Source organism: Epargyreus clarus, unplaced genomic scaffold (genome assembly GCF_041222505.1).
Source record: "Epargyreus clarus isolate Ecla_fem2 unplaced genomic scaffold, WU_Ecla_fem_2.2 ptg000009l, whole genome shotgun sequence".
In the NCBI taxonomy this organism is placed as follows: domain Eukaryota; kingdom Metazoa; phylum Arthropoda; class Insecta; order Lepidoptera; family Hesperiidae; genus Epargyreus; species Epargyreus clarus.
Genome location: NW_027332217.1, coordinates 9,292,712 through 9,320,286, shown reverse-complemented (window position 1 = coordinate 9,320,286; position 27,575 = coordinate 9,292,712). Strand labels below are relative to the sequence as shown.

Below are 27,575 nucleotides of genomic sequence, written 5' to 3'. Positions count from 1 at the left end.
TTTTTATTTCTGATTTGAATTCTAAATCGCAATTTAATATTTAATGATCTATGTAAAGAATTGCGTGTGTCGAGTGATAGGTATTAGGTAATGTGACTAGCGATGGGTGTCACGTAAGGGCTCTAATCCTGAGCACCAGTAGGGCTTCCCTGGCGGCCGCATCAGTCAAAGTGTGCCGTCATGGCGGCGGGGCCCCTAATATGTGCGGCCTGGTACTATACCATCGTAGCTGGTGAGTTTTTAGAATATTTATAAACAGTGAGTTGTGAAACAATCGAAAGATTTGCTTCTATAGCATACTAATAGTCATAACTTATGCTATGTTAAACGTAATTTAATTTGGTCTACTTTGAATTAGTACTATTAAATTTATGAAATTTTGTAGGTATTTAGATTCCTAGTGCCACTATTTGACTGTTTCAGTTGCTCGGATAATAGTTGCAAAATTAATACTTATAACATAAACTTTTGATTAGTTAATAAATATATTTAAAGCCAATTATATAAATGATTTTAAAATATATATTTTTTAGGTTTCTTCGTACTGTATTGTCCAGTTCTGTATTTAATGTTCTTCAATCATTTGTTGTACCGAAGAGTTGTTGATGTGTTATTTGCGCTATGGGAACTTTATCCTGTGGTAAGACTCAAATCATAGTATTCATTATATTATCATGTTTATCTAACAATTTAGTATGAAAATGGCAGAAAAAAATTGTACCTAAACGTTTACAGGCACTTTTTCAATATTGTTGCGGAACACAATTACATCACTATGGAGATTATGTGGATCCAGATGAAACGACAATCATAGTAATGAACCATCGTACGAGAGTCGACTGGAATTACGTGTGGATTGCTTTGTATCACGCAACTCAGCCACCATATGTAGAGGAAACGTGTTTTTGTAAACAGAAATTAGATGACATAGCAAAAACAGAGAAAACCGTATTTGACAGAATAGTGGGTGGAAAATCAAGGATTAAATTTGTACTAAAAGACGAGATTAAAATGGTTCCCGCATTAGGTATGTTTTCACTTATATAAAAATAATAACTTGATTTTCAGCGAGAGAGTCAATATGAATTACATGGCCATGAATATGTTTCCCAAATTATGTGAAACACCCAATGATTTGCAAGCATTAGCTTATAGTGTTTAGAGTAAGGTACGTACGTTGATAAAATATAGATGTTCACATAACCGAAGATACCATGAAGCGGGCAATTGTAATCTAATATGCATATGGTACCTACTAAGGAATCGCGCGTAACACTTCTCCTGGTTAGATCGTAATGTAACTAATCTACAAAGTTAAGCAACGATGGGTGACCACTGGTATCTAATCATGCGCGCTTTGACGCATCGGGCACATAATAGGTCTATTATGTAAGCACAATGCCTATAAAGATCAAGTTAATGTATCGATCCAGATTTGTATTTATGAATAGCGGTCGTTAAATCTTTTCTTTCATCAATTAGTACTGGAGGAGTCGGACGGTGGAACACTGTTCGTACCTCCCCTAGTTTGGAAAAATCTATATGTCAAGTATAATTTGTACTCATGCAGTACGAAAGCGGAAATTAGAAGCAGTAGATAATAGTCTTCAGTTGTCCAAGGTGTCCAAAATTCTAATGCCTGATTGGAACTTAGAATTTAGATTAAAACTTTAACGCAACTTAGGTATTTCAAATTTATGGGCGTAATAGAAATTAATAAAATGATAACTTGCATTAATGGTGAAGGTGTAACCTTACCCTTACACCTCAGGGATGTGTAAAGTCTATTAACGCGCTATTCGTGTACGTGTATCGTAACGTGTGTAACGCCTATTAACGGACAGTACGGTGGACTATGGGCTAAACCTTTCTCACTGTGTGAGGAGACCATGTACCTACAATAGTGGGGCAGTAATGCGTTACTAATACGAAATATTATACTGATGATGATACGAGCTTTTTATACCGGCTAAATATCGGTTGGATACCAATTCGGTAACAAAGTACAAACTGTTTTTTAAAATTTAAATAACACAGGCATTTAAGTTAAGCAAACTATAGTATTTTTAACACGCTTTTATTAGCTTCAGACGTATGTATGTTGGTGTTGGTATGTTGGTATGTTAGTATGTAACGGAATCTTTGAACATGATTTTAACCCCCTTCAAAACGTCGGATTAACTCGAAATTTGGCATACTTATTAAGGACCGATGACAATTCAATATTTTAAACATTAATAGTTTTACCAGTACCATTGTCCTTATCAACATCCTCTGGATTTACGATTTTCGAGGCGAGATTTTTCAAACACCTTCAGCAAAGTTCATCGCAACTTTAGATTGCAAATAATTATTGCTATTTAGTTTCAATAGGCGTAACTTTTATATCGTGATTTTTAGTTTAGAAAATAATAATGTTATTTCCCTATAACTCAAATGTTCTGAAACATATCTATAATGCGCTCTTGTAGAATGATTTTTAGGATTCCGTACTCAAAGGTTAAAACGAAACCCTCTGCGGTCTGTTCGTCTGTCGTTGGGCTTTATCTATTAAATCGTAATAGATAGACACTTGATTTTTTTACAAACGATGAATAATGGTGGTCGCTATAACGAGAAATACTAAAAATTAATAAATAATTATAGTTCAAAAAACTAAAAAACACGCTTTTATGATAAAATCAACTAAAAAGTAGAAAATAATTTTCAATCTAAGAATCAATTAAGGAACAGTAAATAGTATAATTGTGGAAAAGTGTGGGGTGCTTTTCGAACCTGATAAATGGAGCACCCCACACTTTTTCCACAATTATACTATTTACTGTTCCTTAATTGATTCTTAGATTGAAAATTATTTTCTACTTTTTAGTTGATTTTATCATAAAAGCGTGTTTTTAGTTTTTTGAACTATAATTATTTAACTACTTGTCAAGGTAAACCACAAACCTTTCGCGTGCTTCGTATATCAGCTGTACATAGAATGTTACATAGTGCGATTGGTATATTTGTTTTATTTTACATTGTCATCGGTATATTTACTCGTATATGTCACCCAGTTTAAAATTTCCTTTTAGGACGTTTTATGTAAGCAAGTAAACGAACTAGTACATATCAACGGGGGTTGTGTTAGTGGATTAAAGATTAATTTTTGCTCTCGAGGATTAAGCTGGAGAATCTTTTTTGTATTTTTTTGTTTACGAGGGGGATACCTTCAAAAGGTACCCTATGCCGTGAGAGCGACACGGGGTTATGTGAAATTCTTACCGCACTAAAACCCCCCCGGTGGCCGTCCTCGGCGCTGCGTAGAGGACTCCGGGATCTCCAAAGGAACGCAACCGGAGTCCTCTTAGCGCGTTGCCCCGTCGGCCTCTGCCCGGGTGAGCTTGACGTTCGCCAGGATTCATATTACCTATGGTTCTTAAATTAACAGGTTGGATAATGCAGTTAAATTATTTCTTGTATGTGAAGAGGAACTGGCAGGAGGATCAACTGAATCTGTCTCAATTCGTAGACTATTACAAGCGACTTCGTTATCAGCACAGATTGGTCCTGTTTCCTGAGGGAACCGACTTGAGTGAGGATAATCGACGACGCAGCGACAAATTTGCAACTGCCAACAATTTGCCGGTTAGTGGACCACTCCGCACGAATATTATACTTTAGTTTCTATAGATTTTCCATTCGTTTTTATTGCGGATGCATGATTTTAACGGCACCCTAGCCTTTGGGTAAGGATTATAATATGTCAGATTATTACTCACTAGCTGACCCGGCAAACTTTGTACCACCTCAAAATCTATTTATCAAATATATTTCATGTAAAATATAGCCTATGTTACTCGTGGATTATGTAGCTTTCGAATGTTGAAAGAATTTTTTACATCGGTCCAGTAGTTTTTGAGTCTATTCATTACAACCAAACAAACAAACAAAGTATTCCTCTTTATAATATTATATTATTAAGTGTAGACAAGAGACCTTCTTCTGTTATAATATCCGTCTGAATTAGTTATAGGTATTACATAATTTGTATGGCCGATGTGTAGATTTTTGTGATAATCTGCCAATTTAACGCTCAAACAGCGTGACGGATTTTAGAGGCCATTTCCTACGTTTTCATCTCATGAGTTTTGTAGGCAGTAGACACTACCTATTTTATAGCCTAGGAGTCTGCTACGAGGAAATTAACTTGATAATATTAAAGTTTTTCTTATTTTACTCTGTTCCAGCATTTTGAGTATGTATTACATCCGCGGACGACAGGCTGGGCGGTGTTGTGTTCGCGATTGCGCGGATCCGGTCTCGTCTCCGTGTATGACGTCACCGTGGCCTACGATAGGCCTTGCCAAACTGAAGCTGATTTGTTCCACGGAAGGATACCCAAACACGTTTACTTTCATTTTAAACGGTAAGGTGGCTTTTTTATTATGGGTAATACTGCTATTGATACATATTACAATAAAATATCCTGAAAATGGTTTAATGATACTATACAAATAAAAAATAAATAGTGATACAGTTTAAAATAATTTAAATAAGTACCTGCAAAAAATGCACCTGTGAAAAATGAGTCGTTGTTAGGTATTCTTTTGCATATTTATTTATTGCCAACAGGTTTTCTGACCCTGTTATTTGCATAATGCGATAAAGTTTATTTGGGACGACGACCGGTATGAATCTCCTCTGAAGTGAAAAGGTTTTGGCTTTTTATTAAAAATAATTAAATAATAATAATAATTAAAATCATTTAAAACAAAAATAGCTGAACTAATTAGTTACCTTGCAAGAAAAACTATTGAATTAAATTGAATATTCACGAGGAAGAAGATAAAATAACATAAAATAATGAGTCGGCACTCACTAGCGCAGTGGCATTGTCGGTGTCACTGCATCGACGTCTCAAGGAGTTCCGGATTCTAAACCCAGTGCTTAAAGTAATATGCACTTTGCTTGTGTGTTTCATTTAAAATACAATAAAAAATAAGTTTAAATTTAAAAAACTATCTATTCGGCTACATTGATTGATCGATACATACTTAGGAATTTCCAAGAAATGTTTAAGAGATACTAATTAATGTCTGTTAGTTTTTCCTCATTTCACATTAAAATTAAGCCGTGCGCCCGATTCCTACATTATTATAGAGATAGTTATAATATGTTGCTTAGTATGCTTTTAGATCATTATGTACGTAGGTATGATCTTCAATTTCTGAAATTTAGAAACTCCTCAAACGTTAACCATTTTGCGAAAACTGCAATATAATAATAGTTTTGATAATAATTTCTTATCTTAACGCTTTCGAAACTTCATATCAATATAAACTGATCTGAAGTACCTATCGAAGATAAAAATGATATCGCTTTTTTTATTTGGTTAGTAGCCTCTATAAAACCGGAAATACATGAATAGATACAGGTAAAACGAATCTTTCAACTCCAATTAAACATGATCTTTGTAGGTATGTGACTCGTCTGATTATCTGTCTAAGACAGACAAGTATGTCAGGTAGGTATGAACAGAATATCTATATGACACTAACTTACTGTAATCATAAAATTCGATTAATTTGTAACGTATTCCAACAAATTGTTTTACGACACTAAATTATAACGGCGGAACAAAAATTGAAGTGTAAAACGTATAAATGTTTTAACACTCGGTTCCTTTGTGGTGTTTTTAAAAACAAGCACAAAATTGCTTTTATGTTATTGGTCGAAAGGTGGAAAGGGTGTCGTCATGCCCGTAGCGGAAATTTCTGGGATGGCAGTTTTAAATTTTTCTACAGGCAAAGTCAAATTAAGGCCCCAAGCGGTAGTTTTACGGGCGTGCAAAATACTTAAAATTGTAGACTTTTATGCTCTTATGAATTTCACAATTTATTCTTATAAAAACATTTTTATTTTATGCGGGAAATTAAACTTCAGTTTCGAAGGACTCCAACCCACTCTACTTCACGGGGTTTTACTTACTCTTAAATCGAATGTTTAAGTTTATAAACAATAGAACAAGTATCTATATTATTGTTACGGCACGGTATGTTACGTATGGAAGTAGATTGTTGTGGTTAAATCGATGCGACACACATCACAATAATTATTGTAGGGGTTATTAAATGCGGTTAGAACGTTCCCTGCAATGTTTACTGCATCACGACTATTGTTCAAATATCATTATGAAATACATATTCCAGTTATATGTAGGTTGTAGAAAGCATTTAATTTCTAGCAGAATTCCAATTTTATTATTTCCTATGGGAATATGGGAATATGATATGTACCTATGGTTACATATCATATTAGGTATTACATATTGTATTTTTGTGACCAAAATATAATTACGCACATGTTCCTATTTTAGAGGTTCAGAAGCTTTATTGACATTTAACTTTTTGCACCACCTGTTATGTATAAAGCTATATAAAGCTGACGTAGACCGTCCTCGGGAATGATAACGCATCTGATCGGCTTTGGATATAATCCTGTTGGTTGAGTTGGGTAAAGACGTCCATGGTCGGTAGTTACCGCTCACCAGAATATGAAGTACATGCTTGTTAGACTTCATTCCTTTGAAAATCACTTTGAGTACAGAATATGTTAATTTTGCTAATAAATTGATATATGCTTCAAGGTTCCGATGTCTCGTGCTTATGAATATATTTCAATTTGATTGTTGATGTCCATGACAGCAAAATACGATTAATCGCGTGCTCATTTGCAAAATTGTTGGCGTAAATGCATATCGTACAATTCATTAAAATTTAGTATGGATGTATCAACGTATGTGTTATACATTATTAATTACACTCAAATTATATCATTAATTTTATATGAGATACGTAATTGGTAGAATCAGTATAGTTCGATCAGGAAGGTGCCATCGGCAAGCCTATTTCTAGCGTGAAGCAACGTACATTTCGTGAGAAGCGTATGGATGTAGACTAACTTAGATATGCGCGAAGACCATCTTAGTCCTGAAGAGTGGCCACGCATCTGTAGGCTAAAGAGGTCGGCTTAACGTAGAAACTGTTCTACACAGAATTGGTCATCGATGTTCAGGGGCGGTAGAGATTAGGTACCTACATGGAACGTAAGCTCGATTATTATTATTTCGTTTGTCACTCTAACCTTATAAAAAATATCCAAAGGCTGCTGTAACCACTTACCACTATCACATGCCATCACCATGCTGCTTCAATCCATGATTTCAGTGACTTACTTTCATGGTATTTTATAAATACTTAGAATGGGGCTTTACAAAAAACATACATAAAATACATTTTAAAGATTTCAATCTTAAAACATTACCTGTGTAAGATTAAATTACTTTATAAAGAGTGCGTAGTGACAAAATAATTCCATTGTATACCTACTGATATGGATGGAAATATTTAATTTACAGCTATGCCATTGAAGATCTTCCTTATGAAGAATCAAGGTTAAGAGAATGGGTGAAAAATCGTTGGTGCGATAAGGAAGACAGCCTTAGAAGATTTCACAAGGATGGTAATATCCTTTATGATTAAAATAAATAACAAAGACTTTTTAATTCTTTTGTTTACCTAAATGCATTGGAATGTTAAAGGAGGTTGGGAAAATTAATTGAATACAAGTCTTGTGACTTGAACTATAGGCATTGTAAAGTTCATTGCGGTTAAAATGTTTCTGTTGTGCTGTATATTGTTTAATTTTTCTTCGAAAATATGACACTCTTCTAACAAATCGAGTTATAAGATTAACTTTTTTTAAGTGCTCGCAAAAAAAATCTGAAAATGGGCTCTTCATTCGAATTATATTGCTTGAAATTTACGTACCTAATTAATTGGTTTTATTTGTGGAATTCATTAAATTGACATTCTTGTCTGTTTATTATTAAGTAGTGTAGAACTCAAAAACACTTATGTACATAAAATATAATATAACTGAAATAACACGTTTGTTCCTAAATTATAATTATTGTCTTAAAACATGTGTGTATATATTTAAATATGATTAATCATATTGACATATTGTTAAGTTGTTAATTTTATTAATTAAAGATCAATTTTTGTCTATTTTCAGGTTTATTCATAGACCCCATAACGAACAAATCGCCAGTGGAGCGGCTGCCGAGGTCACTGCTGGTTGCCAAGCTTGGATTCATCTTCTGGACCGTAATAGATGCATTCTTTACGTATGCTCTGTGCTGCAGTGTAGTGTTCCAGTTCTGGGTGCTGTACCACAGTTTATTGTTCGTACTCGTTACGAGATATTTTGGCGGTTTCCATAATATTCAATATAAATTTTCGGGTAAACTAAATACATAGATTAGAGTATTATTAATTAGATTTAGTTAAATTAAAAGCAAAGGCTTAATAGATTGTAACGTTGATCTCTGTGAATTCTCATCAATGCCAAAGATATGAAGAAATGCTTAATTAAGAATATCTTAGATTTTGTATAAAATAATAATCGGGAGGCAAGTGTCGTGTGTTTGATTTTAAAAGGTGTAATAAATTGGTTGTCATCAAATAGTTTTATTTATATTCTGACATGGTAATTTTAATACCTATTTATCTATCTTAGACTGTATGGCTAGTTGTATACATGTTGTAGTTGTATGTATACATTTTAATAAATTTCGGTGGTATCTGGTCAATCTGGTGATACCTATTATTTGTTATATGGTAATATCCATAACACTTATGGATCACAATAATAAATGAAAAGTGATCTACTTATGACATTGGGTCGCGTTAAAAATATAGAGACGTAGATAAATATAGAAATGTAGAGACTTGTACAACTGTAGGTACATATCAACTACCACATTACAAGAAATATTATGACTTGTGTTATGTTATTATGCACCCTTAAAATAAAATAAATTGTAGTACATCTGTTTGAAAAAATCTTTTTGTCGTTAAAAACCTACACAATCATAATTTAATACGATATTAAAAGGTACATACATTAATCCAATTTGTGTACAACTTGTAGTTTATTGCATAGTTATAATTTATTTGGATAGCGTGATTGATACAAGATAATATTCGACTCCATAAATTATTATAAATACAACTATATATTATAAATAGGTAATTATCTGTATTAATATAAATAAAACCTATGAGTAGGTAATGCCTGCTTACAAAGTTTTGCTTTTAAAATGACCATTTTCTTTGAGATTACGTGTTCACAATAAACTTAAAAAGGTAGTAAAACTTATGACAAGTGTTTTCTAATGAGTCATATGGTTGTATTGACTTAGTATAAGTAGTCACGTTAGGTAGTTGCTTGTGTGGTTACACGAACATCTTTTATAATATTATATCTAAAATACTACGTACTTTCTTGATTAACTACCACTTTATTTTTTTCTGTTTGGGCAACAGTATTCAATAAAACTGTATCTTTTGTTTCGGGTAGCATCAAACATAATAATGCGGCACAGAATGCCAAGGCGCTAAATATGGTTATAGAAGCCCACTCTATCCCGATGTTTACTACAAACGGGGCAATAAAGCCTCCGAATCTAGCAAATACTGAAGCGAATCCCATCGCTGAATTTCTAACCATAGTGGGAAATATTTCTGAACAATATAAGTAAACTTGAACGAAAGATGTGTATGCGCCTAGTTGTCCGATAAAAGCAAAGGCTAATGTAGCGTTCTCCATATTGCTAGGTATTATTATGAATACGAGTAAAGATATTGCGGCAACTGAGAAACTGATGATAACAGATAACTTTCTCTTCAAATACAAGGAACCTATTACCACCAGAATTAATCCAGGAATCAGGATTAGCGCGGAGAGTATTACGTTGAGGTATAGGTTACCTTGAAGGCGGCCAATATATTGATTAATTCCGAAGAATGTATGGGAACAACACATCCATACTAAGGCCATTATAAGCGTGTAAACTCTAATTTTGGATGTTTTGAACAAGTCTAAATAAGTGCCATATCGTTGTTCATTTTCTTTTAAGGATTGTTCTTCTATTTTGATTACCAAAGATTCTATGTTTTCGGTTGGACGATTATTCCTGCAAAAAAAACAAAGAATTATTTCTTAATGAATATTCATAGCAAGTGTTCCTTATAAATGGCTATTACCTAAATATGTTACGGTTCTAAAGTTTGAAATACGATCAAAATTTGCTTTTATATTGACCAGGGATCGAACCCAGAACCTTTTATGTTAGCTTAGAGCGATATATGGACTGTTGTGCCCCTCAGGTCACTGAAAGTGCGATGTGGCTCATAATTCGTTGTATAGAACTTGTCATTGAACTAACTGAATGTGTTAAAAAGTTAACGTACTTCTTTGCGATATAAGTCAGGAGATCGATAGCTTGTTGTCTCTTCCCGGTCGTGATCAACCATCTTGGAGATTCCGGTATAAGCCAGTAGTAGAATAAGACAAATAGCCATGGTAATGATGTGGCTAACTGAAGGTGTCTCCAGTCTCTTAGGAAGTATGCTATAACTGCCAGTGACGCGTAGGATATTGAGTAGGGTAATTCGATTAATCCAGGCAGGTATGGCCTGAAGGATTTTCCACTTATTTCGATAATCATGACATAACAACAAAGCATCGTGCCTCCGACAGCTGTCCCGATTAAGAAGCGGCAGACCATAAATATCCAGAATTCGGGAACAACAGCTGAGATCGCCACAAATACTACCTCACTCAGCAAGGACAGTAATACTGCTATTTTACGACCGTATCTGCAAGTGGAAAACATTAGATTATTACTTAATAATATTAATACGTTTATCAATTAGTGGATTAAGTTAAACCAGAATCCTTATTGCATATAACCTGCTATTAAATATGAAATAGAGATAATAAAGTATTTAAGTATGGGCACATACCTAATCAAGTGTTATTTTCGTATGTTGTAATACCGTTCAACTTATTCATTATTTTATATTCATACCTAAAATATGCATGAAATACAAAAGTAACTTTAAATAAGTACTCATATATATACAGCGATATTTCGGTTCCATCTGAACAAATTAAAATAGTAGATACAGCACAATGTTACTTTTTATGTAAGTGGTATCGTATATACCTAGATGGTAGGTAGATAAGTGGGTACCTACTGCGGCTCATGGGCATCTTTTAATAATCGCTTATAAAAAAACTAGATACATACCTGACCCCACGGGTGAGCCTCTTAGGAACCTTAATCTACTTTTGGAGCTGACTGTACATAATTATAAAGACTATATGAAATTTGCCAGATGTATTCAGGTACCTACCACTAGGCACTACCACACGTATTTCAGACTGATAAAAACAATGTTATGTTCTGAAAAGTTCTGGTTTATAGGATTTTTAAGAGAGATACGCTTCTAGATTACCTTGTCCTCAGGGGTTTCATGTATTCAATAAATGTAACATGTTTAAATTCGGATAGATGATAAATAAGAAGGTATGTGAGCAATTATTACATTATGTTATCTTGTATTACAGGACTTTACAGGAAGGCAAGAAGACTGCTTGTGCCCTTAATTATATTCATTCACATTCCCAACAAGAATAATATACATAGGTACCTGCATTATATATTTTCCATACATCAAATGTAGAACTTTAAGATTAAATAGGTACAGTACAAAATTATGTTATTTGAGTTTACATCGATTAAAAATATTATAATAACTAACTCACCTGTCAGACACATGACCATAAAATAAACTTCCTGCCAGAATTCCCACTTGTAACATAGACTGTGCCAAACTAGCCAGTTGATTTCTGTCACATATAAGATTCCATGTACTGGTGACTGAGCTCACTATAGTGCTCGTGTCGTACTCAGGATATTTGCACGGACAATAGTTCGTTGCGTTAAACGCACCTTCATCCAAACAAACATAGTTCACACTGGGTATTATAAACACCACATTGGATAATTGCATCTCCGTGGGTATACGGCCAACGCAAATCAATACTAAAATCCATGTTTGGTATCTTCCAAATTTTCCTATAATTTTCTCAATCGCGTCTTCTGTTAATGACATTTTTCTTCAACTAGGATGTAAGAAATCAGCAGCCGTATATTGCGGTGTTGAATGAACGTCGTAAATAAGCTTTACACGTTTTACGATAAAAGTAGGTCATAAAACCTCCAGTAATCTCATTGTTATAGTCTGATAGCCTGACGCAGTATTACAATAGTTACAATAGAAATCTATATAAAAGAAAAGTTAAGGTTAACTTTATATTTTGACGTTAAAAAACCTCAACAACATTGGAACCGCTACCATCTTAATTTATTACTTTGCACTCATAAAATTCTAAACTCTAAAAACCCTACGTAAAGAACTACGTCTACCCGACTATAACTACGGATACAAGATGTAAAATGTGTTGTTCACTCCATAGTATTCTTGCAAATGGTTTTTCACTTTGAAGTTTAATCAAGTGTTGCATTATATGTAGGTTACATTGTGTACTCACAATTTTATTATCTTAATCACACTTTACTGGTATAGTACGAGAACCGAACGCATGATTTCTATGTTCATTTGATTTTAAACTGAAATACAATTTTATACCTATGTGAGATTTTAGGAAATCTATTTAGATATTTGCCTAGAAACATGGTATTTTTAGGATATGATTTATGTTCAAAAAAAGTTTTAAATATCACAATTTATATAGATTTTTTTAAAATATCTATATTCTATCTATATCCAATTCCAATAAATACTAGTCGTTTATACAGTATATGTTCTCAAAAATACTTATATGTTTTCTTACTAATAAAAAATATTAGGCCCGCTTGGGGCCTTGTATTGTTTGAAAATTCGCCTTAACTTACTTATTTCCCTTTTAATAGTAGTTCATTTTAAAATCATGCCGTTATTAAAAAGCAATGGACGTAAAACTCATGCAGTCAGATCTCAGACTATTTAGTATGAAAGACGTATAGATAATATTAAGTATTACAAAAGAAAACTCAAGTATATTGGTAATAACGTTGTCTGCCGCTATCGCATTTATAAAAATAAATAAGTTAATTTTATTAGAAAAGTAAATAATAGTAACCGGGTAATAATAACTTTAATAAATAAGAAAATTGTTCATTTCTTAATGTAACTTATTAATTGTTTTTCTTTTTATCGTAATTGTTTTAATATCTTCTTAATAATTTTCTTACATAGAGAACTTGGTCTATTTCAGATAAGTAACTGGTTTACGCGATATAACATATCTTTACAATCTGATTAACAATAAAACGTACTTTATTCCGCAATATTAATATAATAAATTTTATCTTATTTTACATTCCGTCTACGTCTAGTGGAAATAACCACAAAACTAGTACATTCAATCCTATTATGGTTTTTCAGGTTCGGCTTCATCCTATATGGGGTTGGTCTCGAATAATACCAATTTCTTTGTTTCTGTGGAGGCCGTACCTACATACCCATCTAAGCGGGGTCGCTATGGAAAATTCTTTGAATTGTATGGAATAGTTGTCATTTAACTGCCACATGTACGTAGAACAGATAATAACATGTATCAGAAGTCGAAGCTCTGGGTAATGAAAAGTGAAAATTTGGGCTGATCCAAATTCAAGAATTCTTAGTCATATACGAGTATTTAGATCTTGTTTTTCTCACTTCGTTTATTTAAGAAAATATAGTAAAAATTATGCTTTCATCAGAGCATTTGAAACAATCAAATGCTTGAATGATTTTCAATTTTTCTGATCGAAATCGTATAGCATTAAAATCGAAATTTTTGTACCTATATTGTATATAGGTTCAAAAATTTCGATTATAGTACGGTTATGCCAGGTAGCTAAAAAAATAGCTAAAGCCCGTCTAAAAAAAACATAATGTTATCATTTTACAATACTTAATCTAAGCTTCACTCCTATCTTTTTATCATATTTATCAAGCAAATGGAATTTTAAGAAAATACTTTTATCCTTGAAATATGTTTTTATGAAGTAGACAGTAGTTTTACAATTATTTTATGGGGCCGTAATAATAAACGTCAATGTCAACGTACTGAATATAATGATTGAAGTATGTGAATTCAAATTAACTGGTATTATTATTACACGATAAAAACTATTAATGTCCGAACTTTTGAATCTCTATTCGTTTATTTTGTATCAACCTTAGTTTAACAAAACAGTTGATAATGTTAACAAGGGTAAGGGCTTAAGAACACGGATTATTTTTACATTGTAAAAAATTACCTTGACCTTTTAAATTTTATTTACCTTTATTAATAAGTGTTTAGAATTGTTTTTACATAAGTCCGTAAGAACTTACAACTTACATAAATGTTGATATTGTTCTTATTTATGATTGTTCTACTATTGCAATGTTATAAAATATATTACTTTACGAGTATGTAAATATTAAGTAATTTTAATGATGATCAAGGTAAATAAAACAAAATAAAATAGTAAAGAGAATACAAAATCATTTATTGTTCTCATAACAATTTATATTTATAACGTAGTAGTCACAGCCTATGTAAATAGACTTATATAATAAAATTAACGTGGTGTGCATAACCAGTTGATGCATATACCATATACTCTGGTAGGAGTTTTGTAAATCTTATGCTTATGTCATTTTTGGTTCACTTACAGCTATCATGGCAGATTGGTTGTTAAATTATGTCAATAACTTATGAATACATATTTTAATTCGCCTTATAACGACTTCGGTATTTAATTAACATCTACGCTTCGCCTTCTTCTAAGGTGTCGGGTAACTTTTTCCCTCGTGTGTCAGGTAGAATGATGCAGAGACATGCGCCTATTAGCGGTACAATACCAAAGACTAGGGGAGGTAACCAAGCACTTGTGTGTGCAAGAGTTGCTACGAACGGGGCAACCATGGAACCAACTCGAGCTACCGTAGATGATAATCCAACACCAGAGTTTCTTACAACGGTAGGGAATAACTCTCCCGCATACAAGTAAACTGTAGCAAAACATATGCTTATACCCCAAAGGCCAATGCAGCCGAGGGTTAAATGGCTGGCACCTGAATGTGGCACGACAGTGATAAGTAGACAGCTGAGCCCCGCTACGCAATTGAAGCTGATAAGAGTGATCTTGCGACCAAGAACTCTGTTAGCGTAGATGGAGATCAAAGTGGCTGGGACCTGGAAGTAAAGATAACAAATTGATTATTAATATAGCTGTTGTCGTAGTTTAATAGGGTAATATCGTTTATATTAATGTATCTTTCGAGAACAATTTACTTATCAAGTGACCGTCATGAAAACCTAAGATCTAATATCATTTCAAAACACTCATAAATTGAAAATATTAAATTACCTGTATAGCGGCCGAGATGGCGACGTTAATGAAAATATTCCCAGACACATGGCCAATGTACTGTGATACACCGAAGAAACAAAGGCCGCAGACGAACCAATTAAAGCAGATGGCAATTGTGCGCGCGCGCAACTTCGGCGTTCGGAAAAGAGCCAAAACCGAAGCTCGTCCTTCATTCGTGGTGCTTACTTCGACAGCCATTTTTTGAGCAGAGGTTGAAATGTTTTCAGTTGGACGACCATTCCTAAAATATTTGGGATTTATATTAAAATAAATTGAAACTAGGTACAACTCAGTAGTAGTTATTGTAAGTATGAACTTTAATCCTTTTGCATACGACGTACGTACGTAACGGCGTGATTTCGATTTTTACAAAGAAAAGTTGAGATAAATATAATATTATGTTATGTAGATTACTATCAGAAGATACGTGAGAGTCGTGCTAAAATTACTTGAGTAATTTTCAAGGTAAGTCTATAATGATTTATTTTAAAAATGGTTTTCAATGTCAAAACATTGTTCTTACAAGAAAATAAATACGTTCGAAACTGTAAACATATACAAACACGTGTAGATATGAGTGTTATGTTTTGAAATTACAGACAGATATGATTTAGATATGTTTATAACTAAACAAGACGTTGTAAGATGCACAAGGCATTCAAGTGGTTCTTATCGTAAATATGTACCTTTTAGCGGCAACTTCCATTATTTTGGTAGCCTCTTCAGTCCTTCCTATAGTCAGTAACCATCTGGGTGATTCGGGTAGTAGGAAGTAGTAACTCAGAAATAGTAGTGAAGGCAATGAAATCGCCAACTGGAATGTGTTCCAATTACGCAAGTAATAGCCGAATAATGGCAGCGAGAGATGGCCTAAGTTGAAAGGAATTTGGTAGATTATTCCAACAGTATCTCTGTAGCGGGCTCCGATTAGTTCCATGGTGAGGACAAAGCTGGTCACCATCGTGCCTCCAGTGGCAACGGCCAGTAGAAACCGAAGCGTTGTGAACATGTACCAATTAACTGAGTACGCAGTTGCAACGCCTGATAGAAGTTGAAGAAACACTGCGCCAAGAAACGGTATGCGTCTTCCAAACCTAAAAGAAACATAGTATGTAATTACAGTAACAATATTTCTTAGTAATTCACAACGTGCTTATCCTCGTTGTTAGGTGCTGAAGAGAGTTAAGGGAGGAGGAGGCAGGTGAGGAGGAGATAGGGAATGTTCTATGCTTAGCACTCGCACAATTACTATAGCGCCTAAAATTACTTAAAAGAAATAAGCGAGGCTGTAGAATTCAAATCATGTAACTCTACGACACTCAAAACATACTTTGTATTAAATTAGTCACAAAACGTAGTTTTAATTATTATACTTAGTCATTGATTTTAATTACACGGGTTTATTTTAAAATTTCCAAAAACAAAAATTCTTCATTCTTGAAATATGCTCGACGTTTATTTATTTGTACGGTCACAGTCCAGTGACCCTAGCCAGTGTTAGCCAATGTTAGCAGCTAGCGGTTTCAATCAAGATTAAAATATCATCATTTTGTTATTATTATAATAAGAGAAAAATATATTGTAAGCATATATAATTACACGTATAATTAAGGGTACGTGTTACTTAAGATAATAAGAGCTTATATGATTTTTCCAAATGAATAATATCCTTTTTAACAATTGAACATAACTGAATAAATAAATTGGTGAATGAATTGGTCATGTCAGGAGCCCGTGATACAGAAAAGTAGAGTGCATTATTCACTTAACATTATTAAAGTAATCTTATCCGGGGTCCGTGGTAATGTTGTTCAGGATGTGCCAATTTATTTCACATGACCTCCACTTGTGCGCACAATAAGGTAATATAAACGACATAAATTTAATCAAAGACATCGTTACCTGTCAGAGAGATGTCCGAAGACCATATTCCCAACAAGGATACCCAGCATAAAAATAGTTTGAGTGAGATTTTTTAGCCAAGCCTTATCGCATACAAGATCCCATTGCGAGATAATGGTTTCCTCAAATGTACTATGATCATATTTGTAGCTGCTGCAGTTTTTCAAACAGACGTTATCAAATTCTTCATTGGTAGCGCATGTAAAGTTCATTGGTGGCGCGAGGAATATTATGCTCATTTGATGCCAAGCTACGGGAAACTTTACAAGGAATACGACAAAGCAAATCCATATCTGCCATTTCCCAATAGCGCCGATAGCTTTAGTAAGTGGATCTTCCGCAAACATTTTGTTTTCGTTCTCCAACACTGTAACATAAAACACAATGAAATATTATTTACTTAAATACATATATGTTTATGGACAGGAGACCTCATTGGGAACGTAATTCCTTAATCTTCCAAATTCTTATAAAATGGTAATACTAATAATGATATAATATATGTATTATAAACGATAATTATAAACGAATGTAAAAACTTAAATAGTTGTAATACCATAAAGACAAAAGAGTTTATATAGCAGGTACTTATTTGGATACATATACATTATATTATTATATTATAATTATAATTTTATTAACATCATGTTTATATTTATTTTAAAATATCGTTATATAATTAAACTTTGTTTCACGTTCACTCACTCACATACACACATACACACACACACCATACACACTATTCCACGTATAAAAAAAAAAAATCTCGAGCGCTTTGTTTATTTATATATATGTTGAAAAAAAATATATATATATATATATATGTCGGAGAAGGACGGCTCTCATCGACATCATTGATAGAATCTATGGATTTTGTGGGCGTTGTCATAGGGTAGATGCAGGCACAAATACAGTAATCACAGTATTTATTGTTCTTACGTTTATAACTTCGGATTTACAAAATAACTATACTATACTACTACTATTACTTTACAAACAAAGGATATGAGCAGCAGGTTCAAGGTAGTGACTACACGCTCCAAAGCACAACGAAATAATGATCCACCTCAGCTGATTATCTTCTTCCGGGGCCACTGGTGGCCCTGAAGGTGTCCTTACTAAGGCTGAGCCTTTTTAAGGAGGAGTTCTCCCGCTGCCTGTGAAGACAGGCAGGTCATTGGAGTGGTAGCCAAAGGGGGATTTTTTTTTTTTTTTTAATAATAAATATGTATATTAGTGTATATATATGTTTTTTTTTTTTCCCCCTCTGGCATACCTGTGGTCATGGTTTCTGTTGTAGAGTCCGTGGTTCTATGGGCTGTGCCTCATAGTGGTGTCTTGTCTTGGGTTTTGGGTCAAATCCGGTGGGGGCGGCACTCTTGAGTGCCGCGGTCTTCTTGAATGCTTCTCATGAAGCCCCGACGTCCGCCGGCGGGTCCCGCGCCAGGAGATCGCGTGGGAACGCCCTGCGGTCCGGTGGACGAGCGTGGAGCGGCGCCAGGTCCCGCAGATGCGGGAATCGCGCCGCATCGACACGCTCGAACATCTTCGTGGCGAGGCGGCCGATGAAGTCGTCCAGGCTCTCGACTCGTAAGTCCCTCTGGATGACTGCGTTCCTGACGTACCACGGCGCACCGGCTACCTGCCGCAGCGCCCGCGATTGAATAACACGCAGGCGTTTGCGCTGCGGTTCGCTCGCGAGCGCGTACCAGGCCGGCGCCGCGTACGTCAGGCGGGGTCTAATGTATTGTTTATAAATGCAAGTCTTCACACCCAGAGGGAGGCTCGAGGAGAGCACTGGATGGAGGTAAAAGCTGGCCGCCCTCGCGCTGGCGATGACACGCTGGCGATGGCATCCACGTGGGGCTTCATGGTGAGCTTCCAGTCCAGGGTCACGCCCAGGTACTTCGCCCGGGCGGACCACTGGACGTCCAGTCCGTTGAACTTCAGAGTGGGGTCGTTTGGCGAAAAGCCGCCAATCCTGACCGCTTGGGTCTTCCCCACATTCACCGACAGTCTCCACTTGGAGAGCCAATCAGGGAGGGCATCTAAGGCACGTTGCATCTTCGACGCGGCGTGTTTAGAGTTCAGTGATGTCGTCACATACGCCGCGTCGTCCGCGTAGAGGGCGAGTAGAGCCCCCCCTTCCGCCGGAATGTTGATCCACCTCGATCACTCACATCAGTTCTTATCCATGTTTCCCCACCACGCCGCCACATACCTCGACTCCACAAGAGACTTCTTAAAGTCTCTGCTCTGATTCTAATACAAAAGCTATACAATGACTGTTAATTATAATTTGAAGCAATTAACCCTTCGATTGATCAAGTACCAATAACATTACTAAAATACTAAAGTAACAGTATAGCTAAAGCTATATTAAATAACTCTGACTCTTCCTCCGACATATAACAAATCTTACTACGCAGACCTTAATACATATGTAGCTTTATAGCTATACTCCCTATATCATAATAATACATATAATTGTTACAATAGATAAATTTGTTTATAAAATCGACTGGTTCGCCGTTAGGCTAACATGTATATATATATATACAATATATCATGCTTTTATTCTTAACTAATGTGGTGAATACTATGTGACGTTTTTTTAGCTTAATAAGTACATATATTGTAAATCCGTAATTGGCTTCAAGACCTATATTATAAGTTTAGATTGTAAATTGATTGTTACAAGCTGTGGATTTTGTGAATGAAATAAATAAATAAATAAATAAATATTGGTTTTGTTATAATGATTTTTTATAACAAAACAAATATAAATATTTTACAGCTACAAAACAAATATAAAATATAAATAAGTTTCTCATAATTTAATACATATAAAATTGAAAGATACTAATTCGCATGGAGAAGGTATAATGCTTTTTCCTTACGGCGATAGACGGTAGAACCATTCAACATCTTCGGCAAGAAGCATTAATAAATTTTATTCCAATTAATATATTTTATAACTGAAGTAACGTTTTCAGGGATCATCAAGCACATTGGCAACCTATTTAATTGTATATATTCCTATATGTAACCTATATAATTTTAATTTATTTTTATGTATTCTAACTTCCTTTTTATCTTGTATCCATTTTAGATTTTTTTTCGGGATTGACCATGTTTCTTGCAATGCTGTGCACACCTATAATTTAAGTACATAATAAAACAACTAGCTTTGTATAGTCTCTTTTTAATGTTGTTTATGTATTTAGTTGGTTTGCCATTTTTTAAATAAATAAATAAATTTTATATCACGGCGTGCGTAAATGGACGTTTTACGCACGCTTCGCGTGCGCAAATCCCCCATTTCCGACCCCGTAATATAAAATTTTATACAACACGCGGACGAAAAATGTTTTTCTGACTCGTGTGATTGCAGTCCTCGCCTGCGGCTCGGCCTGCAAACTCACACTTGTCAGAAAAAAATTTTTCGTCCTCGTATTGTAATGTACTATAACCTACACGCATACAGTAACGTGACCATTCAAAAATATACACATTTTGGAGATAACCTATGTGTCTGACATTGTGGCGATAATTTGCAATGATAGGTATATGTACTTGTTAAACGTAAGTACTATATAATGTTTATTAAATATTTTTACACATATCACAAACTCACGTGTGCATATCGAAACGATTCATTCGCAAAAATATTTTTACAGATTTTGATCTGTACCTTAACCTAATAATATTTTTATAATAGTACATTACAATACGAGGACGAAAAATTTTTTTCTGACAAGTGTGAGTTTGCAGGCCGAGCCGCAGGCGAGGACTGCAATCACACGAGTCAGAAAAACATTTTTCGTCCGCGTGTTGTATAAAATTTTATATTACGGGGTCGGAAATGGGGGTTTTGCGCACGCGAAGCGTGCGTAAAACGTCAATTTACGCACGCCGTGATATAAAAGTTATTTATGCACTATTAGCTACACCGCAAAGTATTTGAACTTACCCGCTACTTTGGTTTTGTTTAACTGAATTTCATTATTTGAATCCATAATTTTACACCGAACACTTATTATTGTAGACAATTTCGATTTTCTTATTTTTTAAGACTTAATACACATTCAAATAAACGTTAGACTTGACACACTGCTACAAAATTTCAACGCCTCAAACTCTCTGTGAGGGTCCATCGCGATGGTATGAGAATAAGTATCTGCCTCCATTATAGCAGAGATTCCCTCTCTCCTAAGCCTGAGATGATCTTATAATACGTTTGTTTAAAAATTTAATACTTGATGACTGAAGACACACGTGATTACTATACATATTTACATAGAATAAGTCCGTGAGAAAACAAGATTTTTTGTCATTTTCAACAACGAGTAATTTTAATTATTATTTAAACTAAAGAAGTTTCTTTATAAATTAATATCGTATTTATTGTGATCATCTGTAAAGCTCGTGATAGTCTTTCAGAAATAATTTAATGGATTGTTTGACTGATGAACATTAAGATAATATATCTAACTATCGTACCTATATTATTACAACACGGATACCTAACGTGATCAGTATTTTCATGAGGATAACGACGCTAAATAATATAATCCTTTTCAATTAACACAAATATAACAGGTATTTTAATCTATGTAGGAAGGAAATCAATAATAATCATCAAGGTGGTAGAACCCTTTGTGGTTCGACTCCGGCGGCACCACCGCCACACATATTTCTACCTAATAACAGCAGTGTTAGGCGCTGCTGTGTTCCGGTTTGAAGGGTGTGGTAAGGGAGACAGACTTTTCCGAGGCGTTCCAGCTTAGTCCTCAGGAGTAGCGGCGCATTTGTGGACGAACTCAGGTAGGAATATCTAATCCTATCTGGGGTTGATTACAGATGTCCATGGGCGGCAGCCACTTACCATCAGGTAGACTGCATGCCCGTCTGCTACTCCCATATAAAAAAAAAAGTTTGTGTGATCGACAAAAAATGTCATTTTGCAAAAATATTAACTTATCCATACTCCTTATTTTTTGTCAGTTACACCAAAATATAAGTAATTTACTAATATATAGGAATACAAAATATTCAAGCAGTTATAAGATATTGCAGTAAGTATATTTAATTTAAATTCATCGTAAGAATTTTAATAACGTCAGAATCCCAGTTATAGACGTCAGTATTCAACATTCAAAACGTAAGTCATATTTACATAATAATTGCTAAAATTAAACTATGATAAGAGCCTAAACTAAAAACAACGCCAAAAGTTCCCTATCATTGTTGATACTGCAGTACAATAATCATGACCAGTGACCCTTGATATGATAGGATTGAAGACATGTATTGCACCGAACATTGTTTAACTACTGTTATCACTGACGAGAGCCAAGCCTCCAACTATGTACTGGGTTTATATCAAATTCAATGCCTTCATTAAACATAAATTTCACATGTCACGTGTGATATTATATTGTGCGCGGTAGGTATGAATTGACACTACCATCGGACTTTGTAATTAATAATAACATTATAAGTAACATCATTAATTTTATTATCATTGTTGGGTTGTTGGCTGAAACAACTTTTTGCTATTTTCTTTTTGAAGTTTGCCGTTCTAAAATATAGAATTCAATTTTAAAGTAATATGTTTATGATACATTAGGATCGGTTGGCACATTATTTATGACCAATTTTTTTAGCATTATAATGACAGCTCATTATAATACTTATCGATAGTGAGTTATCAATTGTTTATATAACTATTTGTTTTATTTATGTGTCCAAAGATAATGTTTTTAATTGACAATTCGCGGAAATTATAAGACTAAAAGTAATAATGCCGTCTACGCTCTGCTGGACCCTAATGCTGATAACAATAAGGTCAGTCATCCATAATTTGCGTGCTTATAGTTTCAGTACCGTGCACGTATTTATACAACTACCTATCTATACAAGTTTTAGAAACTTGCTAAGCATATCCAGAAATATCTTAATAAATGAGCAGCACACTTAACAAAATTACAAATTTAGTTTATAAATCAAATCAAATTAAATTAATTTTTATTTCGTTCTTTACAGAGCACTTTTTGAATGTCAGTAAAACTACCACCAATTCACAAGGTGTTTTGTTATGAAGAAGAAGCGGCGAAAGAAACTGCATAACACACATCTTTAAAAAAAAAGATTTTTACAATGTTAACTTAACCTAAGGTTTATAAAATTTTACATGTTTTATACTTACCTATTGTTAGATATTATTATCATCATCAATCCAATATTATTAAGCAGTGTTATAATACTGTAACTGTAAGAATGATCTCCTCTAAAAGACTACTACAACGCACTCCAAGTGCGAATTGAGACACTTTAAACACCTTTTGATGACTACTTTTTGAAGTTTTTGAATTATAAATGATTATAAGTTTTCTTATAATGTTTTAATTCGGACTTTAAACATGTTGTAATTAATTTGCTACTAAACTCATAACTTAGAAAAATCTGTCGTACGAGACGAGTTATATCCGCGGACCTCAGTAAGAGCGGCTGGAGCCCATCATTATCGTTACTTTACATATGCTAATCTTAATAGATTTTAATAGCTTTAGCTAAAAGTGAAATTTCAATATGTCACATAAGTGTTGAAGGTATGCATAACATACTGCAATAGGAATACATTAATATACTGTTTATTTAAATTTATTCATGTTACAAAATACAATAGCAAATGGTTTTTTTATCTGTTTCGAAGTGTAGGTATATGCATTTAGGGCAGCGCAGCTGGCTGTTAAATAGGCATAAATGACAAAAAATGATAACAACTTGAAAACTATTGGAAATATAAAGCAACTAACGGGAAAAATAAGTTAAATGTCATCCGAGGTGCGTGGGTAAAATGGGGTGAACTTTTAGGTGTTAAAACGGTTTTTCTTGGGTTCTAGAGAAACTAGAACTCACATTGAAAAAGTTTAACTTTAAATTTGTAGAAAATAGAAAAGTCTATACATAACATTTATATCAGATATCATAACTTAAAATTTATAAACTCTTGCTTAATTTAAAACCGTATAGGTAATATAGATACATGTGATATCTCTTTAAATACAGACAAAATAATTTTAAGATTTTTATTGTAACTAGATTATAAGGTTTACGCGCGAAATTAAACTGAAGGAAAGTAAATAAGAATTTAAGGTAGCTAAGAAGCTACCAAGGTAAGTACGAGTATTATTTATATATTTAAATATACTTAATACTTTTAGAGCCCTACGTTTATTATAATAACACTTATTTTAAGGCCATTCAATTCGAAATTTCATAATAAATACATTCGAATAATGCATTTTTAATTAAATGCTAATTTTTAAAAAATGTTTATTATGTATCTTCCTAAATAATTTAATCTTAAAGGCGGAATATACGGATTTCGATATGACTAAATACCAGTATCTATAGACCGTTTATCTAATACGACTTTAATTGTTTTTAGGATAGTCCAAATTAGGCCAAAAAGTTATATAAGCTCCTAAGCTGTCACTAAACTTTTCAGATAATTTTCTTTGTAAGAGAATTTATATTTCGTAAGTTTTTTTGATATTACTTAATTCAGTTGACCGTTAGGGCGCAAGTGCTACTGGCGGTTGTGTTTGTAATTTTCGCCCTCCCACTTACACACTTATAGGGCATTAACCGGAGAAAACTCATTTTGTGCAATTTCGTACGTAATTGCTTTTCGCTATAAGAAAGTTGAATTTGTTCTGACTCATGATCGAAACAGGTCAGCACAGTAAAATAAAAATAAAAAACAACTTATATGCAAGATGGCAGAGTCCTGTGTAGTTCGACTCTTAGGCATCGTCGCCACACCGAATTCTGCCTAATAACAGCAGTACCACTCGGCGTGTTCTGATTTTACGGACCTGTGAAAGTGCGATACTAATCTGAAGCGTCCTCAAGTAGTACTCCAGGGTAGTAATGTAACTTTTAGAATGATAAATCTCTACATAAGTAGATACTTTCAATTTCTGTGGAGCTCTAGTGGAAAGGACCGACACAAGCACAAAATTGCACGCATAAAATATTTTAATATGAGTAAAACAGAAGAGAAATTGTTTAATAATATGATCACTGACTTAAATGATAAAAAGTAAACTAAACTAAACTAATGATAAAAGACATCAGTACCATCCAATAACCTAGTATCTACACTGTGTTACCTAGACAATGTAGATACTAGGTTATGAAATTACTGTTACAATATATCGTACTTTTACTTATAATGATGTTCTGTTATTCGATGGTCATGTCATACTCAGTGAACTGCGAGATAACATTAGAGTCCACAGTGGGCATTGATGACGAAACGTATAGGATAAATTGCACGAGACAAAATCTCGGTACAGTACCTACAACACAACTTAAAAGTTCTTCACATGGAAATCGATTGTATGACTCCATATATAGATCATATCGCATAGTGTATTATATAAATGTACTAGCTGACCCGACAAACGTCGTGTTGCCATATAAATAAAAAAATGTTAAGGGTGAACAACCCTTATCACTTAGGGGGATGAAAAATAGATGTTGGCCGATTCTCATAGATACCGGATAAGCACAAAAAATTTCATCAAAATCGGTCAAGCCGTTTCGGAGGAGTATGGCAACGAAAACTGTGACACGAGAATTTTATATATTAGAAGAGAAGAAAGAAGAAGATTAGATCAAAATTAGATTTTGATAGAGTTTTGTTTTCGCATGTTTAGGTAACTATACCTATCTCTTTATTTTTGAGTATCGAATGCATATTACAAATTAATGAATACTTGCTTAAACCGTACAGGAAAACATCTTGAGGAAAATTATGAGTATAGGTACTTAAATATCTTAATAACAGTTTTTGTGTTACGCATCGAAGATTTCATATACATATTTTAGTAACATTTATCTCGCAAGATTTTAATACATAGCATTTTTTCTGTATGGGCCAATTGTAAATAAATACTATATGTTATGAGTATATTTTTATGTTCTAATATCAGATCCTACTTCTTATTAAATAATTATAAATAATATACGGCATAAATATCTTCCAATATTAATTTCACTTTTTTATCTTCTTCAACCTCTATATACATATAACAATAATATATTACGATTACACAAAAAATACTGTTCCCAATAATATTGTAAATAATCTACCCGTTATAAAGGTAAACTACCCCGCTATAAACATACACGTTCCGGTGTAGGAAAGAAATTGACATTCAATATTAAAGTAACTTTGAGACCGGAACTGGATAGAGCCGTTGTAGGAAACCTTTTTCTGAGATCTGCTGGACTAAATAGCCTTGTTGATGCCTTTGCTACTAACCTTTGATGAGATTTACTATTTACTTTTATTACTATAGAATTAAATGTTAGCGGTTTATACGCAAAAAACAGTTGGTTACATTTCAAGTATTTATTATATTGACATAATAGAGATAAGATTGCTGAAATTGTAGATTATTAAAAAAAATATGGTCTAGGAGCATACAAATAAGAGGACAAATATTATTTGTAATACTTGTAAGGACATTGTCTAAATATTAAAAACTGAATTGAAAGAAACTGAAAAAAGGTAAAAGCTTTGATATTGTAAAATCTCGTTGAATTGTAACAAATATTGTAATTAAAGTATGTAATACTCACTTTTCTGTTCTTCAAATATAAGTATATATCTCCAGATGAAGACTATGAATATTTATTTTAAATCACAGAAAACGGCGAGAACGTCTGTCGTGTGCCGCAGCGATCTACGCCGCGCTCTACCACGAAGTGACGATCACCCTTGCATCCCGCGATATTATACATTAATTCACATTACACCAGGCACGGCAAGACGTGGTAAACCCGCTTAAAGTATGCACGCACGTTCGTGCCTCAATTAAGCTTTTTGTCCAAACGAGAAACGATCTTAAAACTATACAGCGATGATGCCTTCTTTATCGAATCCGCGTGTGTGCAGTTTAATGCTTGTATTACAAACAAGTTTCAACTACGTAAACCGTCATTTGTAGATCTGTGAAACAGTGGCAATACCACAAGATCTTAACCAATACACAACCTGTAATTTGTAAAGGAGCAATCCTCCAGTCTATTATTGCCAAGCTCTCCGATCTCTATGTTAAATGATATAATCATTATGATAATATGCCAGAAATAAGTAATATACTTCACTTGTTTCAATTTAAGTGTATATAATGTACCCTTTTAAATTGCCATCAAGTAAGTATTATTAAGTGGATGTTGCTTAAGACGGCCTTAGGTTCATTTTCTAAATTCTGTGTATGTATGTTATTATTTCAACGCTACTATATCGTTAAGGAACAGTCGACTCAAGTAATGGTTAACTACAGAT

The 27,575-nt window shown here is 33.8% G+C and overlaps 3 protein-coding genes across 4 annotated transcripts; 1 reads left to right on the top strand and 2 right to left on the bottom strand.

Moving 5' to 3' along the window:
- Positions 1 to 37: 37 nt before the first annotated feature.
- LOC140744959 (lysocardiolipin acyltransferase 1) lies at positions 38 to 8,508 on the top strand. Its single transcript, XM_073076688.1, has 7 exons — positions 38 to 232; positions 534 to 640; positions 736 to 1,027; positions 3,431 to 3,627; positions 4,230 to 4,408; positions 7,400 to 7,503; positions 8,059 to 8,508. The coding sequence occupies exons 1-7, from the start codon at positions 181 to 183 to the stop codon at positions 8,301 to 8,303; spliced, it is 1,176 nt and encodes a 391-aa protein (XP_072932789.1). The 5' UTR covers positions 38 to 180; the 3' UTR covers positions 8,304 to 8,508.
- Positions 8,509 to 8,907: 399 nt separating this feature from the next.
- LOC140744957 (organic cation transporter-like protein) lies at positions 8,908 to 14,301 on the bottom strand. Its single transcript, XM_073076687.1, has 3 exons — positions 11,659 to 14,301; positions 10,299 to 10,706; positions 8,908 to 10,021 (listed from the first exon to the last, which is right to left on the bottom strand). The coding sequence occupies exons 1-3, from the start codon at positions 12,006 to 12,008 to the stop codon at positions 9,319 to 9,321; spliced, it is 1,461 nt and encodes a 486-aa protein (XP_072932788.1). The 5' UTR covers positions 12,009 to 14,301; the 3' UTR covers positions 8,908 to 9,318.
- Positions 14,302 to 14,413: 112 nt separating this feature from the next.
- Positions 14,414 to 27,026, bottom strand: LOC140744955 (organic cation transporter protein). Of its 2 annotated transcripts, none has more exons than XM_073076685.1 (5): positions 26,867 to 27,026; positions 17,207 to 17,573; positions 15,991 to 16,398; positions 15,302 to 15,545; positions 14,414 to 15,126 (listed from the first exon to the last, which is right to left on the bottom strand). In XM_073076685.1, coding segments are annotated over exons 1-5 (1,449 nt in total). In that variant the 5' UTR covers positions 26,868 to 27,026; the 3' UTR covers positions 14,414 to 14,697. The 2 variants fall into 2 exon arrangements, with proteins under 2 accessions (XP_072932786.1, XP_072932785.1); XM_073076684.1 differs by lacking the exon at positions 26,867 to 27,026 and adding an exon at positions 21,180 to 21,318.
- Positions 27,027 to 27,575: the final 549 nt, after the last annotated feature.